Consider the following 18,871-nt stretch of genomic DNA (forward strand, 5'->3'; position numbering starts at 1 on the left):
TTTTTTGTAATTGACACTTGATTTCTGACACTTAATGCTTCTAGAGTCTTAAATTAAGGTGTACATAGGACACAAAGAAATTAGTTCAGAATTCCAGGAATGAGTTGAGATTACGATTAATACCAGCAAGCAAGATTTAATTTGGTTTTTTCCATCTTAGAAAATAGAACATAGAAAGTCTTGAACATTAATTGCCGCTTTACTTAATACCCTCAAAATATTAGACTGATATGACTGTAATTACTAATTTCCCTTGTTTGAAGGAAATGTTAATTCAACTTTAACTCTTAGTTAGTATTTATATACCTCTGGGCATTGCACCTTCCTGCTGAAAAACCTCCCTTGGGTTCCTGTTGCTCTTGGGGTAAAAGGTAAAATTGTCATTGTGACCTACAAGGCCTTGAAGCATATAATCCTGTTTTGTTTACCAGTATCACTGGATCACATTGTACTCTAATCATGTTGGCCTTTCATTTCAAGGATCCGTTCTTTCTTCTATCAGAGATAGGAGATGCAGATAAGGAAACTAAAGGCAAAGAAGTTTGTATCTTCTGCAGGGTCACAGAGATACTATATGGGGCTATGCAGTCCCAATCATCTAGAATATCACCTGACACATAGTATTCGTTCAAAAAATATTAAATATTTTTTGAAAATATTAAAATCAATTTGTTCAATTTCAGAGTTTTAAGCAAGACATGATGCGATCAGAATTGTGTTTGAAGATTGTGATTCTCAATTCGGATACAGAAGAGCTTTTTCAAGGTGTATTCTCTTTCTCCCTTCTTTTCTTACCAACTCCTGCCAAGTTAGTATTGTGGCCCAAATGATCCGGAGACTGTTTAGATCAGAGTCACACGGCCAGGGTGGGTGTCTGGGGCTCACAGTTTGAAATTCAAGGTCTCCATCTCAGACCTTTCAAATCAGTCTCTGGGGAGAGAGTGCTGGAATCCTAATGATACTTACATATACACACTACCATTTGAGAATCATTACTTAAGGAACCTTACCTTCTCCATTCTACACGTTGTGAAAAGTTTTTTTTAAGTTTGAGAATCACTGTTTGGCAGGTATGCAATTGTAGTGGTGAAGAGACCAGATTCTAGGGACCCTGGGTTTGAATCTTTGACCTACTAATTACTACATAAGTTACTTTTATCCCTTTGGGCAAATGACTTAAATCCCTAGTGCCTCAGTTTCCTCATTTGTGTTATATAGATAATAATAGTAAACATTTGAAAATGTCATGAGAATTAAATGTGTTAATTTTTAAAAGTGCTTAGAATTGTACTTGGCACATTGTAAATGTTCAATAAATAATGGCTCTTAATTTAGAAGTCTAATAGAAAACTGAGTACAGAGAAAGATAAGCTAGAGGTAGAGGAATGCACCAAATCCACCCTTCCGTGTTGTATGTTCTAGGGCTAGAGTTCTGCAAACTATCGTCTCCCTGCCAGATTACTTCCCATTAAAGCCTCCCAGTAGACTGCAAGGAGGAGCAGAAAAGGGACTTATTTAACCATTCTCCTTCCCGGCTATTCTTTTCAGTGTTACTCCAACGATGGCCCTTCACCCCTCAATGACATTTGGAGCCAGTGTCTGACTTTCCGTTTTCCCAAAACCTACTTCATTGTGCCCCATTAGAAGCACTAGCAATAACCAGGCAGGGCTCTCTCCTTTGATGTCTGACTTCTGCCCTTGGAGACTTCTCTGGGCATCTGAATTATGATAACCTATATTTTCTCTTAGTTTCCCTAGCCCCAGGAGTGGTAGCTACTTCTAGCAATTACTATCTCTGTGTTAAGTCAGTGTGTTCCCTTTTTACTTTTTCAAAAATAATAGCACCTGTTTAGCTAATTCCCTCTACTATATTCTGTTTATTAAAATAACTAGTGTGTAGCCGGGCACAGTGGCTCACGCCTATAATCCCAGCACTTTGGGAGGCTGAGGTGGGTGGATCACCTGAGGTCAGGAGTTCGAGACCAGCCTGACCAACATGTAGAAACCCTGTCTCTACTAACAATACAAAATTAGCCAGATATGGTGGTGCATGACTGTAATCCCAGCTACTCGGGATGCTGAGGCAGGAGAATCACTTGAACTGGGAGGCAGAGGTTGCTGTGAGCTGAGATGGTGCCATTGTACTCCATCCTAGGCAACAAGAGCAAAACTCCGTCTCAAAATAAATAAATAAAACTAGTGTGGTTTCTGTTTTTCTGATGAGACTTGACAGATATAGAATGTTAGAAATAAACTGTTAATGATGGTCTAGGCAAGAAGTAATGAAGGCCTGAAGCAAGACAATGGCAGTGGCACAGAGGAGACCCAGCAGGCCCAGATCACTGATTAGATGTGGGGAGGAAAAGAGGAGTTAAAGATGGCTTTGAAGTGTTGAACCCAGTGAATGAGAGGATGGAGATGCTATTCTGAGAAATAAGGAACATAGTGTGGGGAGACAAGGTGTTGAGTTTGGTGGTTGAGATCTACTGAGTTTGAGGTACTTGCAGGTTATCCAGTGGGAAAGTCTAGAAGGCAACTGGAAAGAGGCCAGGGCATGAATGGGAATCATCTGCATAGATGGATGAGATTGTCACAGGGGAGAGGTAGAAAATAGATGCAAATGGTGAGTCACCTTCCTCAAATGGAAAGATGAATGCTAAAAAGAGATCAAAGATGACAACTGATTTGAACTAACAGACTAAAAAGTATGAGAGAGAAGGGCAGGAGCAAGAGCTTATGGAATATGGATTTAGGGAGCTGGAGAAGGAGGAAGTATCAAAAAGGAGATTGAGTAGGAGGACAAGAAAGTAGTGTCAGTCAGGCACAGTGGATCATACCTGTAATCCCAAGGTGGGCAGATCACTTGAGGTCAGGAGTTCGAGACCAGCCCAACCAACATGGAGAAACCCTGTCTCTACTAAGAATCCAAAATTAGCCAGGTGTGGTGGCACATGCCTGTAATCCCAGCTACTCAGGAGGCTGAGGCAGGAGAATCGCTTCAACCTGGGAGGTGGAGGCTGCGGTGAGCCAACATTGCACCATGACACTCCAGCCTGGGCAACAAGAGCGAAACTCTGTCTCAAAAAATAATAGTGTTATAGAATCCAGGAAGGATTCATTTCAGAGAGGAAGCAGTCAGCAGGAGCTAAGGAGCAGCTTAATTGAGCAGAAGTTGGGAACAGCTGACAAAAGACAAAAGAGTTTGTGATTAAGAGGTTATTAGTGGGGCCAGGCACGGTAGTGATTGGTGAATCACTTGAGGCCAGGAGTTTGGAACCAGCCTGGCCAACATGGTGAAACCCCATCTCTACTAAAAATATAAAAATTAGCTGGGCGCTGTGGCACGCACTTGTAATCCCAGCTACTCAGGAGGCTGAGGCAAGAGAATCACTTGAACTTGGGTGGCAGAGGTTGCAGTGAGCTGAGATAGTGCCATTGCACTCCAGCCTGGGCGATGAAGCGAGACTCCATCTCAAAGGAAAAAAAAGAGGTTATTAGTGGTCTCAGTTACTAGTTGCAGATGAGGATGAAGATTAGGGGCAAGGAAGACTAAAGAGTCTAAAAGACTAAGGACTAAGTGGAATCTAGTCTTACAGCTTGGCTCTGAAAGGAGAGAGAAGGCAATAGCTTGTGGCAGAATAGCAAGGTTTAGTCTTTGTTTTATTTTAAAGCCAAGACAAACCCAATCATGTTTGTCAGGGCCAGGGGAACGTGACTGTTATGCTATTTTGCCATAACTTCATTCCTTTCTTCAAATGTCTTTATAGTCACATTGGAGACAACAAATTCAAATTCCTTTCGAAAATATCAGGCAAAATCTTGGTCTTCCCGGACCCTGTGACTTAGGATGGACGCTGGAGCCATGAGGGTGGAATAATTTGGATGTTCTATGTTTCAGGTATGTAGTAGTCATGAGAGCTCATGCAATAATAAATGTCCTCCCAATCTCAGTGACTCCACACAATATTTCTTTCTCATCTCATGGTCTGTTTAGCTGTTAGCAGGTGTTCTTCCTGCAGTGACTCAAGCTGCTTCCCACCTAGTGGCTCTACCATTTCCTCGGGCCTCAGTATCCACTGGACTTCTGCATCCAGACATATGGAAAGAATGGAGACTTTCCTGAAAGGTCATGGAGGCCAGAACTTCATTGGCCAAACGCAGTCATGTGTCTCAGTCAACAGTAAGGGAGCCTGCGAAATGTAGTGAAATAGCTTACCCAAGAAGCGGAGGGGAAATACCACGATTGCTGAACCACAGTAAGCTTCTTCCTTTGTTTTGTTTTTTCTTTTCTAAACTCACTCACTCTAATATGTAATAAACTTTTAGATTCTAGCAGAATTTGCATTTAGCCTGGCATGTACTCTCTCCTATTTCATTCACTTAACAAATGTTTATTAGGTGTCTACTATTTGTCAAGCACTGTGAATGGCTTGACATGTCACATTCTAACAAGGAGGCAAATGGGAATTCAGAATTTCAATACAATGAGATAACTGCTCTGTTAATTATATACTGGCTATAAGGGTACAGAGGTGGATTATTTCTGCTCGGGTAGTTCAGGAACAATTTGCAGAAGAGATGGCATTTGACCTGTGACTTGCTTAACAGGAGTTCACCACACTAAGAAGTTGGATTAGGCAGTAGAGATGGGGGGAGGTTCCCATCTTCCAGGAAATCTAGGCAGAAGGAACATTAGCAAAGGCATGATGGGGTAAGGGTTCTGGGCATATTTGGAAAGCCCCAAGTCTTTGTAGCTGGAACTTGTCTGGAAGAGATAGTCTAAAGCTAAATTGAAGGGGTAAGGCCGAGGCCAATTTGTGAAAGTCTTTATGTGATACACTGTTAGGGGCTGAATCGTGTCTCTGTAAAATTTATTTGTTGAAGTCGTAAACCGCTAGTACCTCAGAATGTGATTGCTGCATTTGTAGATAGGGCCTTGAAAGAGGTCATTAAGTTACAATGAGGTCATTCAGGTGGTCCCTAATCCAATATGACTGGTGTCCTTCTAAGATGTAGAGATTAGGACACACACCGCAGAGCAAAAACCATGTGAAAACACAGGGAGAAGACAGCCATCTCCAAGCCAAGGAGAGAGGTCTCAGAAGAAACTAACACTGCTGACACCTTGATCTGACTTCAGCCTTTCAGACTTCACCTTGTCTCACCTTCAGAAATGTGAGACAATACCTTTCTATAAAGTCACTCAGTCTGTGGTACTTTGTTATGGCAACTCTAGCAGACTATTACACATCCTAAAAAGAGGGATGGAGGGGATGTATTCTAGAGACATTTTGGAGTTAGAATCCAGGAGGATTGAGGTGTGAGGCAAGGTGGGGTGAGGAAGAGAGCAAAGCTAAGGATGGGCAAGTTTTTAGCTTCAGATTTCCTGGGTAGATGAATGATGGGGCTAGTAACCGTGAAATGCAGCAGAGGAGGAGGAGGTTGCATTGTCCTGTGGTCATTTCTCAAATGTGTCTTACCCCTTAACAAGCCTGGAAGTCCCAAACACAGTACCAAGATCATATATTGTTTTTAGACCTCATGTAGGACCTTGTCTAAGACACTACATAAGCAGCACTGAATAAATGCTCATTTCAAAGAAAGCCTTTTCCAGGGGACTTGGAGCATGGAAAAACCCATGAGTTAGCCAAGTATTCTACAGTTCTTATCACTAGATTTTCACTTGCTTTCATGTGTTCCAAATAATTCAGAATTGCACAGTGTTAGGAGAAGCACTGTGGTTGTTGAAAGCAGAAGCCCAAGCAGTGCTTGAGCGGCCGAGAACTTGCTGAAGAGGCAGGGAGAGGCATTTCTAATCGGCTGTGTTTCATTTGCGAGGCTGGCAATTTGACACAGAAATCTTAAGAAAATTGCCAAACCCCAGGGAATTGTCCTAGAATAAAAGAAAATCATCCTCATGTCATTTATAATAGAGGCAAATGCCACACTTTGTTGTCATTTCTGAGTTTTCAAGAAAGGTGTAACATTACAAAGCCCACAATAGGACAAAAGGATTGACTCTTCAGCAATTTTATTAGTTTTGATTTTCCTTTTAGATTTTGCTATCATGTTTTCTATTTTCTCCCAGACCTCTGTTTTCTTCTCCATTAGCAGTAACTGGAAAGACACTCAGCTGACAGATTCTGAGAGACTGCTTTCCTTTGCCCATTGTTTCTTCCTTCTCGCTCCTTTCTCAGTTGACATCAAATTTATTACATTCTCTGCAGCTCGTTGTTTGAACTAACTTTATGTTTTTTCACAATTCTATTTCAAAGAAAAGATCCAGAGCCATACAAGATAGCACTAAAACATTTATTTATTGCCTCTTCCCACTCCAAGTATTATAAATAATAAAGCATTTGTTACAAATTAAACTTTAAATAATTTTCTTCCAAAGGCCTCTTCTAACATTGGGTAAAGGCTATGATCACTTCTGAAGAGAAACAAATAATGTATAACTACACAGGAGAGGCTGTTTGGGGAAAGGTATCCATCTCTGCAGGGTTACTTGGCAAATGCTTTGAGCTGGCAAAAAAATCTGAGAAATGGTGCACCTCTTCATTCTTTCTTTTCCACTTGTTGTGTAAGGCCTCCAAACCCAATACCCGTGGGGCCAAAATTTTTGGCATAGCAAACTGTGAATGAGAAGAGGATAAAGGGAGAGACAATGCATTGGTTAGCAACATGTTTTCAGGGCCTTCTGTCTGGGCACAGTCCTTTCAATTATTAGAGACATCCTTTTGATCGATTTATGCATAAGTTTGCAAGGCACGGTTCATGCCTGTAATCCCAGCACTTTGGGAGATCGAGGTGGGCAGATCACTTGAGGTGGGAAGTTCAAGACTAGCCTGGCCAACATAGAGAAATGCTGTTTCTACTAAAAATACAGAAAATTAGCTGGTCATGGTGGCATGTGCTTGTAGTCCCAGCTAATGGTGGGTCTGAGGCAGGAGAATTGCTTGAGCCTGGGAGGCTGAGGTTGCAGTGAGCCAAGATTGCACCACTGCACTCCAGCCTGGATGACAGAGCAAGACTCCATCTAAAAAAAAAAAAAAAAGATTTATACATAAGTTAACTTTTAAATAAATTGAACAATACTTACCTTAGATCTGCTAATAAAAATTGTTAAACTTCTTGACGCTTAACTAAATGTGTTTGCAGACATGTTCTCATTTGAGTCAGTGACCTCTGAATTGCCTGCCCAGCCTCGTCCCCTGTTGCCTCCCGCCTCTGCCTCCCTTCCTACATTCCAGGCACACAGAACCACTTTAAGTTCCTGGAATGAACCATGATGTCCCAGCTTAGGTGTCTTTATAATCGATGATCCCTCTTCCTGGAGTGCTCCCTCCCAAACCCACATTCACCCATCAAGCCCCAGGGGAAGTGTGTCTTGTAAGAAGCCTTCCCCATCACCCTAAGTTGGTTCCTTTCCTCTTTTTAGACGACTACATTGTGAATGTTTCTCTACTAAAGCTTTTTTTTTCCACTTTGAAATGCAATTATTCATTTACATGCTAATTTCCCTATTGACTTCAGTGATATTTTAGGATATTATGAGCTATGAATGCTAAGGACCCCTACGTCTTCTACTGCCAGGAGATGGCAACCATCATCTGCCAGATAGTGGGCTAGTTCCCATCCTGTGTCATCATGGGAAAAGCTTTGGCAGTTGATATGGTTTGGCTGTATCCCCACCCAAATCTCATCTTGAATTGTAGCTCCCATAATCCCCACATATTGTGGGAGGGACCCAGTGGGAGATAATAGAATCATGGGGGCGGGTTTTTCCTGTGCTGTTCTCATGACAATAAGTCTTGCAAGATCTGATGGTTTATAAAGGGCAGATTCCCTGCACACATTCTCTTGCCTGCTGCTATGTAAGATGTGACTTTGCTTCTCCTTTGCCTTCTGTCATGGTTGTGAGGCCTCCCCAGCCATGTGAAACTGTGAGTTCATTAAACCTCTTTTTCTTTATAAATTACCCAGTCTTGAGTATGTCTTTATTAGCAGCATGAGAACAGACTAATACAGCAACCTACAGTTTTGATTTATAAAATCTTCCTTCTTAACTCCCGTACCATCGCTCTTTTCACTTCATTCCAATATACTCCTTTGGAGATTCTTGAGACACCATTATTAAGTGATGAAGCTCCACTAAGCAATAGAATAGGCCTAGGCTCAGGGGTGGAGGACACATCGCCTTGGCCCTCATGCATCCCTTCCTTTGATAGTGTCAGGAAGGAGCTAAGCCTCTACTATTTCTCCACAAGACCAAGGGATTATGGAGGCAGTGAGGGGCAGAGCCACGATGACCGAGGGTAAACCAGATTCATCCCTATGATCACTAAAGTGATGTACAACATGAGCAACAGAACTGTCAGCGCGGGTAGGGAGAAGGGAGAGAGATATGTTGTGATAAACTCCATTGAGGCCGAACTGAGTTCACCCTCCTCCAGTCACCCCCTCTGCCACTCAGGTGAACAGAAGGTGTTTAAATTTTTGCAAGGGGATATGCTGTTACTTGTCCCTGCCTGAGGCCTCTTCCAAGACCAGAGGCAGGGTGCTGTTTCCTCCTCTTCCTCTCTCTCCCCTGTTCTTCACTTCTCTGAACCACTGAGCATCTGAAAGCATCTGGTCTCTGCCAGGTGCTCTGATGGAGAGGACCAGAGCTGGGTTGGGGGGAGATTCCCTCCCCTTAGGTGGTTTTGCTCCCTATCCTGAGAACCCAACACTGCCCAGACTGAGCAGCCATACCTCCTGGGAGACATGGGAAGACCTCCAGGTGTGAACATAATTTCCCCTCTCAAGGGCCGTTTTAGGACAACATATTTCAAGAAAGTCTCCAGGATCACTCACCTTTGCAATAAAGTTCTCCATCTTTATCAGTGACATTTGTGGATTCCAGACTCTTCCCACAGATGGCACAGCGGAAACAGGTCTTGTGCCAAGGCTGAGGGGCACAGAAGAGTTGCATATTTAGTGAGGCAGGCAACACATTCTATTTCCATTTCAAGTCCCTGACCAGCAGCATCCAGAGGAGTGACACTGTCTTAACCATTTGCTTACCTAATGGGCCCCCATAATTTCTCCAGGGGTTTGGAGAAAATGAGATGCTATGGCCTTTGCCAGCACTTCTTGGAAGCCTGTAAATGGATTTGTCATGGTGATTTGCATATGTTTTCCTTCAGAGTAAACAGGAAAGAGCTTCCCCAGGCCAAAAAGATCCAAGGAAAGAACTGGTCAGAGAAGGACTTGGGCTTTATGTTGAACATAAAGAAGGAAAACAGTAAAGAAATCAGGCAATTGTCCAGGGAATTCAACCTTGTTTTAGCTCTCTTGTTTAACTCCTCTGTGTAATTCTAGTGGCAGGGTTGCATAATTTAGATGTTCTAGATCTCCAACTTCCTGTACATCTGCGTATCTACCAGGTACAGCCCAGGGCTTCTCCTGTGTCTTTGACTGGCCATCTTAGGGTGGAGCCTGCCCTTGTGTTTGAAGTTAGATGCTTTCCATGACCCTTCCTCCTACCATGTGGTATAAACAGAATTTTTATCTTTCCTCGAGTTTGACTCCTTTGGTGAGTACCCAGGCTTTGGGCCTGAAACTGGAACTTGCAGAGAACATATGCATGAGTGTCTCAGACATCTGATGACTTTCCTGAGAGCCAGGATGTTCGTGAGGATGTTTCTCGCTACTGTGAGGTGTCTGCTGTATCCATTGGTTGTGATGGCAACAATAGGCTGAGTTAGGCAGTGGGGGGGTTCTGGGGCTGACATCTTTTGGGGGGATTGTTGATACTGGAGGGTAGGGGGGTCTTTGCTTTGTATCGCAGAACTTTTAGCTGAGTGCCTGCCATCTAGTAGAATAATGCTTGCTGCATCAAACTGCACCAGTTCCAGCTTTCAAAGGACAATGCAGATGGCAGCCCTGGCCGGGGAAGTGGCTGAGGATGCGTGGTTTCTAAAGTGGTTCTGAGAGCTAGCAAGAATGACAGCTGCTCGCAGTTCCCAATTTTTCTCTCATTCCTCCCAAATGGTCTGGTGGAGACGAGCAAGTTCTGTCTGGCTCATACAGAAGGTCTTACCTTGCCACCTCCCATGACCTTCTCAGCAGCATAGACTGACTTGCCACATCGAGGGCACTTCTCGGACTCTCCAAACTTGGCAGTGAACTTGGAAGGGTTGCTGGTGGTGGCTGAGCGTGCAGGCTTTGGGGACCTGTTGGAAATAGACGAATGAAATGTAGGTCTTCCTTGGCAAACAGTACAAAAGCTGTGTGGCCTTGAGTAAGCGACCTCACTTCTCTGAGCCTTGGACTCCTCATCTTGAAAATGGGGATAATTATGATGTCTTTCTCGCGGCATTGTTGAGAGGGCTATAGGTGACACATGTAAAGCGCTTAGAATGATGCCCGCCTGGCTTGTAGTAAGGGCTAATAAATGTTAGCTTAAAAGAGTTTAGAGCTTTCCCTTTTGCTGTGAAGCACTTAGCAAATGTTCTAGGTTCCTGATGAACCACGGTCCATGAGCTGAAGCATTCCTCATCACAAGCCAGGCTGTCATCCTGCCTCCAAGGGTCACCTGTCTCAGGAGAACAATGTCCAAAATAGAGGCAAAGTAATAGCCTCTCATGTGTTTGTATCTTTTGGTGTTTGCTTATACATTATATCACTTGAGCTGTACCACAACCCTGTAAAGTTGGCGGGGCTGGTAGGAGGAGAGTGAGGATCAGAGCGTGACTGCCCAAGGCGAGGCAGCTCATGACAGATGGAACTAGGATGAAATCCCAGGTCTTCAGACCTTGTTACTCTTTGTGCAGCATCAGTAGGAAGCCCTGATGTTGAAAAGTGAACTTCACTTAGTGAGGGCAGAGAATGCAGTTGGCATCACCTTTTCTTCCTTATCAAGAGTCTCCCACTTAGATTCAGTAATAAGAAAAAATAACAAAAAGAAGTCTAAGATGACTAACCACATATTCCTCCACTTTTCCAGGCTCTCCAATGGCTTACTCTCTTTTGAAGGGATCAGCTGATTTCTCAGGTGGCCTAAATGCTTCCTGGGGGAGGCCTTCCATGGGACACTTCCTTGGGTGGGCTGGGCCTTTCTGGCCAGTCCCAGTGCAGAGCCTCATGAGCCTGGAGGCCAGCTGGCCAGACAGTAGAGTCAGGCCAGTGGCCATCGGACTTTTCTCAGTTCTGGGCTGGAGGTCAGTGTGATTTTCAAGAAAATGACCCAGGGGAAAAGACTGGTGGATAGAGATGGCCAGAATGATATTCCAGCTTCCCTAGGATGATGTGGTAGGAACTCTAGCACTGTACTGGCAACAGGCAGCCAGGGAACCCCCAGAATAATCATGATTGATTTTTTACTCTGAAGCACAGCCCAACCCTGCAGACACACTCTCCCTGCCATGTGGACATTAGTCCTTTTATAATCCAAGGGAAGAAATCTTTTCGTGACAGGCACACAAAGAATGGCCATTGCTTCCCTGCCATATTTATGTGATTTACACAGAAAGTCTCAAAGGGGAAGAAAAGAGACTCCATGCAGTTTTGCAAAGGTCAAACAATGGAACATCTGTACATTCTGGGTTTTCTCTTGACATGCAAACCAAGAACCATGGTGTAAAAGTAATTGCCCTTTAGAAAGGCAGATAATTTAAAGAGAGTCTTTGGAGAGATGACACATTGTTCGAACTTGGTCAGACTGAGTATTGCTATTGTTGGCAAGTCAACAATAGAGTCCATTCTCGCACTTCCAGAAAACGTTGCTATGGGAACAAAATGAACTGTCCTGATAATTGGAGACTTTAACAAGCAAGGGGGAGCAGAGCAGTAACTCACTGTTGGAATTGCAGGCCGAGATGCTCGCCCGTGTCCGTGCTGAGACAGCCAGCCCCTTGTCCATACCCGATCCCTTTGGGGCCGTATCTGCGCCCGTAGCACACCTTACAGTAGATCTCTGACTCATGAGCCGCAACTGTTGTGCTGTCGAGAGCCTTCCTGCAGGCCACTGCCAGGAAAAGGAAGGGTCATGGGATTAGAACTGAAATCCTTGTCCCCTTCCTTGCATTGCCAATGCCATGCTCAGGGCCAGAGACCCAGCACTAGGGATGCCTAAGCCAAGAACACAACGTTGATTCCTGACCAGAGCATCTGTCCTGAGTTGTACACTCCAAGTCAGTCCCGATCTCACAGATGAGGAAATTGGGTTCAATGGTTCCCAGCTGGAAAAGGTTGGAAGCCAGCATTAGAATGAAGTATATAGTCTCAGACCTACTAAGGACTGCATCCCTGAGTCTTCCCAAATGACATCAGGGAAGAGTGTGTGTGTGTGTGTGTGTGTGTGTGTGTGTGTGTGTGTGTTGGCAGGGGGTGGGTTAAGTCAGGAGAGAAACTTATTTTTTTCTTAATCATATAAGAATCAGGATTGAGCACTTTCTGTACTTACCATACCCTTTGAAGGACATTGTGATACTCAAGCAGACAATTGCCATTGAGGCTAGTTTTGGTCCAATTCTGGAAACAGAAGAGGTAGGGAAGGGGTAGACCTGCCTTATTAACACCTAATGATTCTATTGGCTCAAGGCTCCTGGTTACTGTATATTATCTAATGTAAAGTATCCCCAAATATAAGGCAATCAAGCCCTCATTTTTCCAAAGAGAGGATTTATAGAAAGATTTATTTTGCAAACTTAAAAAGAAACTTCTAAAGATATAAATAAAATGTCAAATATCTACTTATAATATTTAATTTAGTAACATAAATCAACAATATATTGAGTTGGAAAGGTTACATTTTCTAATCTCACATAAATTCAGGGAATAATTGTCTCCAATTCTGTCTTTGCATCTTCAACATCAGTATCTCCCTCACCACGAGAATCATTTCTGGGGGCAGTTGACTCAGCTTTTCTGAGCAGCTCACCTTCACTTCTGTCTGCAAATTTTGAGAGGCAGCTCTGTTTTATACCTGAGTAGGAGGTTGTCACCTAGAAATTGCATCTCAACAATAAGGACCTATTAGCATAGCATTAGGGAAGATTTTTTTTTAAAAAAAGATACAGGATTTCCACAATGTAACAACTTGCTACATTGCTTTGCAATAATGATTCTTAAAGATTGTTTATAGTGATACTCAGTGCTCATAATAGTGAGATCATATCCCTAGGAATATAATATGTGTGCATTAAATGTATTTGCCTTTAAAAAAAAAAAAGAACCAGTGCCATCAAACGATCCCTATAAGCAATCCAGCATTGAATGAGGTTATTTCAGGCTAATATGCCTTTCTCAAATGATATTTTCTAGTTAAAAAAAAAAGTAATTGAATATGGGAGTGGAGGAAGAAGATAAGGTTGTAGATGAGGTAGGATTAGGCAGGGGCTGATGGGTGTGGGACAAGGGAGTTTATTCTGGGAGTTTATTTGACAATTCTGTCAATATTGTAGGTGTCAACATCTATACCAAAAAAAAGTTTAAATCAGTAAATAAAATATTTGGAAGAATGTCTTATAGCAGAAGAGACTTTACAAAGCTTTAAACACAAGGCATACATTTTTTATGAAGATGAATTTGGGGAGAGACCGCCTTATATTGGGACATAGAAGGTATATACTTGTCTCCAACCTTCTTGTTACTGTCAGTTACCAACCTCCACAACAACTGTTTGCATATCTGCTGATAGTCTAGACTCTGAGTTCCTTGAGGGCAAGGATGTTTTGTCTTAATATTCCTAGAATTTAGCGCAAGGCCTTGGCCGGAGTTAGTCCTCTGTAAACATTTGTTGAGTGGGTGAATGAATGAATGCATGAACGTGTCAATGTAAATCAGTGACTTGTTCACAGTTACAGAATAGTAAGTTGCAGAGCCACAGCTTACCTCAACTGTTTTGACTCCCAGTACAGTGCTCATTCCCATCATTCCAAGACTTCCTATACCCTATTGTGCTCTGGCCAGTTCTGTAGCCACTCCCTGGCTTCTGATGAGCTTTTGTGCACAGACAAAGGAGAACTGTGCTGTCCAGTGCTATAGCCACAGCCGTATGCTATGCTATAAGCACGAAATGCACATCAGATTTCAAACAGCACAAATGCAAAAATCATGTAAAATATCTCACTGATCATTTGTATATTGAAATCATAATGTTTTGGATACAATCGGGTTAAATTAAATGTTTAAAAATTAATTTCATCTGTTTATTTGTATCATTTTTAAACTATGGTTACTAGAACATCTAAATTTAGATATGTTGCTTGCATTATATTTATTTCTTTTGGACAGCAAACGTACTTTCTAGATTTCATAATTAGTCTAGAGATTTAATTATGCAGATTTATCTAGAAGTCAGGAGAACACTGGCCTGGGCACACTGTAAGGTAGACCCTGTGTCTCTGAATGCTATTTTCAGCAGCTACAGAGTTGTCTGTGGGCAGGTGATTATCTTGTGGTACTAATATAGAAAAGCATGCCCCTCTCTGAGGTTCTAATATCCATCATTCCTGAAATGTATGCTGCTCAGATCCTCATCCCATCAACGAACTCTCAGGAAATATCAAAGAGTTAAAAGGAAGATACCGAAAAATGCTCAAATTTCTTCCACAATTGCTCTTTGAACAGGGCATCTTCCTGCTAGCTGGAAAGACAAGACACTCCTACTATGGAAAGCTTCCCTACACTTCCCTGCTGCCACTCAGTTACCAAAGTTGGTCAAAGGGGACTACAGGCCCAGAAGGCTGGATTTCCAGATCGAGACCCCCAGTTTTCTCCTTGTAGCAACCTGTGCAGTAGGTATAACCATCTTCATTTTATAAATGGAGAAATTGAGGCTCCCCATGGTGAAATGACCTGCCCCAAATCTCAGTTAGCACATGGCAGAACCCAGACTCAAACACAAGTCCCTTTTACTCTAATTCTAGTATTCATTCTAATATTCCTGCTATTTTTTTAAAGAACTCTGGCTATCTTTGGACAAAATTCCCAATAGATGGAGTCCAGCCCTTTGAGTTCTTTACAATTGCATGGATACCTTGCAGCTACCAGATGAAGCATGAGAATGTGCTGGCATGGCAGTGGGGACTCATCATGGAGGGGGCTTGCCAGATATCCAGCAGAGCTAGCCCTTAAGCCAGACCTCCTGGAGGGAAGCAGAGAAGATGAATAGCCATTTCAAAACCAAGGCCAATTTTCTCTCAAACCGGACTAGCTGCCAGGAAACAGTGTAGAATGCAGTCATGTCAAAGACTACTGGACATGGAGTCTGAAGGTAGAGGTGCAAGTACAAGGCTCTACTACAGATGCACATGACCTGGGCTTAGACGTGAGAAATGACTTGTCCAAAGTCACATGAGTCAGGCAGCATCAGACTCCCAGAGAACCATGAGGTCTCAAGATTCCCCTTATTTTTGACATTTGTGAGTCAGTGTCTGGTGGGTAATGGTCAGGATTCCTTTCATGAAGTTACTGGTGCCTAGGCCCTGAAATGCTTCCCTCTCTGACTCTTACATACAGAGTTGGCATGTGTTGCCCCACTGCCTGACATAGGTTCTTTCTCAGGCAAGACCAGTCACATCTGGCTTCAGTCACAGCTGACCAGAAGGGGCAACACAGATAGCCAAATCCATCCTGGCTCCAGATAAGTGCTGGATTCCTTTCTCTGCCAAGTCACATGTTGTCAATGTTACCATGGGGTCAAGGTTTTCCCTGCAGAGAGCAGTGGCAGGCCAGTTTGTTCTGACTTTGAGCTACAGGAAAATGAATGGCCTCTGAGCTGGGCAAGTGGTTGAAGCAAGGGTGCTCAGGAGAGTACCATCCTTTTCTTGGTGGGGCCCAAGAGTTAAATTTCTAACCAGTTCTAAGGTGATGCTGATGCTGCTGGTCCTGGGAACCACACTGTAAGAACCACTGACATACAGTGTTTGTGTGATTAAATGTGGACTTTGTGATGCTGTCCAGATGCTGAGGGGCCCCCAGAGTGTCTACCCAACTCACTGCAGTGGAAACATGTCTTGTGGAAACTCCTTCCGTTGCACTGGATTTCTTCTGCGTGGTAGACGGTCTTTTCACAGGCTCCACATTTCGCTCCTCCACCCCAGTTTGGCATCTTGAAGACTATCTGGTCAAGGTCAAGTCTAAGAGGACATAAAGCAAATATCCTGCATTTAAATGGCTCTAGGAGTGAACCAATCTCTAACAGTGCAGTGATCTGAAGACCAGGACCCAGCCCGATTTTTCTTTTAGTTTTTCATTTACTCATTCATTTAGCAAATAGCTACTGTGTGCTAGTCATTGAATAAGCTCAGACACTTAGATGACTTTGGGTGATCACTTTACCACTTGGGAATTCAGTTTCTTTTCCTGTTAAATTTCAGTAACATCTATTCCTGCGTATTTTACAGGGCTCTGGGAAGGAATGAATAGGCTAATTTCATGTACATAAAAGTATATACAGGGCCCGGCGCGGTGGCTCACACCTGTAATCCCAGCACTTTGGGAGGCCGAGGTGGGTGGATCATGAGGTCAAGAGATCAAGACCATCATGGCCAACATAGTGAAAGCCCGTCTCTCCTAAATTACAAAAATCAGCTGGGCATGATGGCGTGCACCTGTAGTCCCAGCTACTCAGGAGGCTGAGGCAGGAGAATTGCTTGAACCTGGGAGGTGGAAGTTGCAGTGAGCCAAGATCGTGCCACTGCACTCCAGCCTGGCACCTGGCAACAGAGCAAGACTGTCTAAAAAAAAAAAAAGTATATACAAATATTGTTTTATTATTTTTTTCCATCTCAAGTTTAAAAAATTATTCCATCAGAAGTGGGAATCATCTATGAAAATGATCTTTTCTACTTGTCTAGCTAAGAGCTTCTCAAATCAACTTGAACCTTGCTAAATGCAGATTCTGGTCTGGTAAATCTGGGGAGACGCAGGAAATTCTGCATTTCTAACAGACTCCAGGCAATATTGATGCTACTGGCAGTGGGCTACATTTTGGGTAGCAAATTCTTAGCTTATCTTGCTGAGAAAAATATATATTAATAATATATAAAATCTCCCATTCAGAGTTATTCCTCATATCCATAAATTCCTTTTTAAGAATATCATCGCCCAGGCTATCAGACATATAGGCACTACACTAGGTCAGTAGTTGGAAACCTACTTTCTGCTTTCTGAGCTCCCCTCCCCCTGCTGTGCATATCAGGATGAATTATATAGCTTCTTTTTATACCTGTTTTCCCACCTATACAGTTATTCTTTTCCTTGCTGCTTCAGTGTTCTTTAGAGAATCAAATGACATGATGTGCAGGAGGTCTCACAGAGTTTGCAGTGTTCAGTAGGATCTAGATCATGGTGCTGACGTGTCCTCCTGCACCCTTGGAGACATTCAGTAGCAAGGAGCTGCTGATGGCCACAGCCTCAGGACTGTCATTGTCTCCTCACCAGAGAATTACGTTTAAGAGATATTAACCAAAGAAAACCAGTTTAAAAAATAATTGTCCTCTGTATTTTTAGTAGAGACGGGGTTTCGCCACGTTGGCCAGGCTGGTTGTGAACTCTTGACCTCAAGTGATCCACCCGCCTCAGCCTCCCAAAGTGCTGGGATTACAGGTGTGCGCCACCGTGCCCAGCATAAACAAAAGTTAGCCGGGTGTGGTGGTGCACGCCTGTAATCCCAGCTACTCAAGCAGCTGAAGCAAGAGAATTCTTTGAACCCAGGAAGCAGAGGTTGCAGTGAGCCGAGATTGTGCCACAGCACTACAGCCTGGGCAACAGAGCAAGACTCTGTCTCAAAATAAATAAATAAAATAATAACAATTCTCTCATCTGCATATGTTTTCAGTATGAATCCAAGTTTTCAGTTTCCTCAAAGCAGAACTAAAATAAGCCATTGGTGTTAAATGAAATTTCTGAAATTCAGCTGCCCAGGGGAGCTGAATTTTCACTGGGATCCTCTAGTTTCTGAGAAGTCTGGTGTGTCATGACACAGAGCACTAACCAGCCATTCTGAGTGGCTGCTTCTGACCTTCACTTTCCCCTCTGGGAAGCCAGTCACCTTCTTATAATAGTTGACGATTAACACTAAACCCTCCTGTGTCAACTGGTCCAGATTGTATCTCACAGTCTCAGAACAAAGACAGTTTTTTGCTAAGAAACAGAAAGTAAATAGCAAACAGACCACTGAACCTGACACTAGTGCTAGAAGGAATGTTTCTATCTAAATATTCCCCCAGAGAGCTCTTCCTGCTTAGAAAAACTGTGAGATTAGCCAGGAACATCCTATCCTTCCTCTTATAAAAGCAGTATCTTCTGCTAATTCAGTAAAGTTTTAGAAAAGAACTTTAAAAAAGGAAACATTGGACTGGGCATGGTGGCTCACACTTATAACCCCAACACTTTGGGAGGCCCAGGAAGGAGGATCACTTCAGCTCAGGAGGTTGAGACCAGCCTGGGCAACATAGTGAGACCCCTGTCTCTACTAAAAAAAAAAAATTACCCTGGTGTGGTATCATGCTCCTGTAGTCAGTCCTAGCTACTCAGAAGGTTGAGGCAGGAGAATGGCTTGAGCTCAGGAGTTCCTGAGCTCAGGCTTCAGTGAGCTCTGATCACACCACTGTACTTCAGACTAGGTAACAGAGCCAGGCCCTGCCTCTAAAATGAATAAATAAGAGTTTCTTAAAATATGGAAGCATGGCCGGGCGCGGTGGCTCAAGCCTGTAATCCCAGCACTTTGGGAGGCCGAGGCGGGTGGATCACGAGGTCAAGAGCTTGAGACCATCCTGGTCAACATGGTGAAACCCCGTCTCTACTAAAAATACAAAAATTAGCTGGGCATGGTGGCGTGTGCCTGTAATCCCAGCTACTCAGGAGGCTGAGGCAGGAG

The 18,871-nt window shown here is 43.3% G+C and overlaps 1 protein-coding gene across 2 annotated transcripts in view; it reads right to left on the reverse strand.

Annotated features, from left to right (window-relative positions):
- Positions 1-6,291: 6,291 nt before the first annotated feature.
- The window catches only part of CSRP3 (cysteine and glycine rich protein 3), a 20,419-nt gene continuing 7,839 nt past the window's right edge, over positions 6,292-18,871 (reverse strand). Inside the window, exons 2-6 of one of the 2 annotated variants that reach the window (XM_017525894.2) lie at positions 15,988-16,127; positions 11,842-12,010; positions 10,085-10,217; positions 8,857-8,950; positions 6,292-6,635 (exon numbers count right to left, since the gene is read on the reverse strand). In XM_017525894.2, the coding sequence (XP_017381383.1) occupies positions 6,559-6,635; positions 8,857-8,950; positions 10,085-10,217; positions 11,842-12,010; positions 15,988-16,099 (585 nt within the window). In that variant the 5' untranslated portion in view covers positions 16,100-16,127 and the 3' untranslated portion in view covers positions 6,292-6,558. The remainder of the gene's footprint in view (positions 6,636-8,856; positions 8,951-10,084; positions 10,218-11,841; positions 12,011-15,987; positions 16,128-18,871) is intronic. The other variant, XM_037737549.1, reaches the window with a different exon arrangement.

Source organism: Cebus imitator, unplaced genomic scaffold (genome assembly GCF_001604975.1).
Source record: "Cebus imitator isolate Cc_AM_T3 unplaced genomic scaffold, Cebus_imitator-1.0 Scaffold39, whole genome shotgun sequence".
NCBI lineage: Eukaryota > Metazoa > Chordata > Mammalia > Primates > Cebidae > Cebus > Cebus imitator.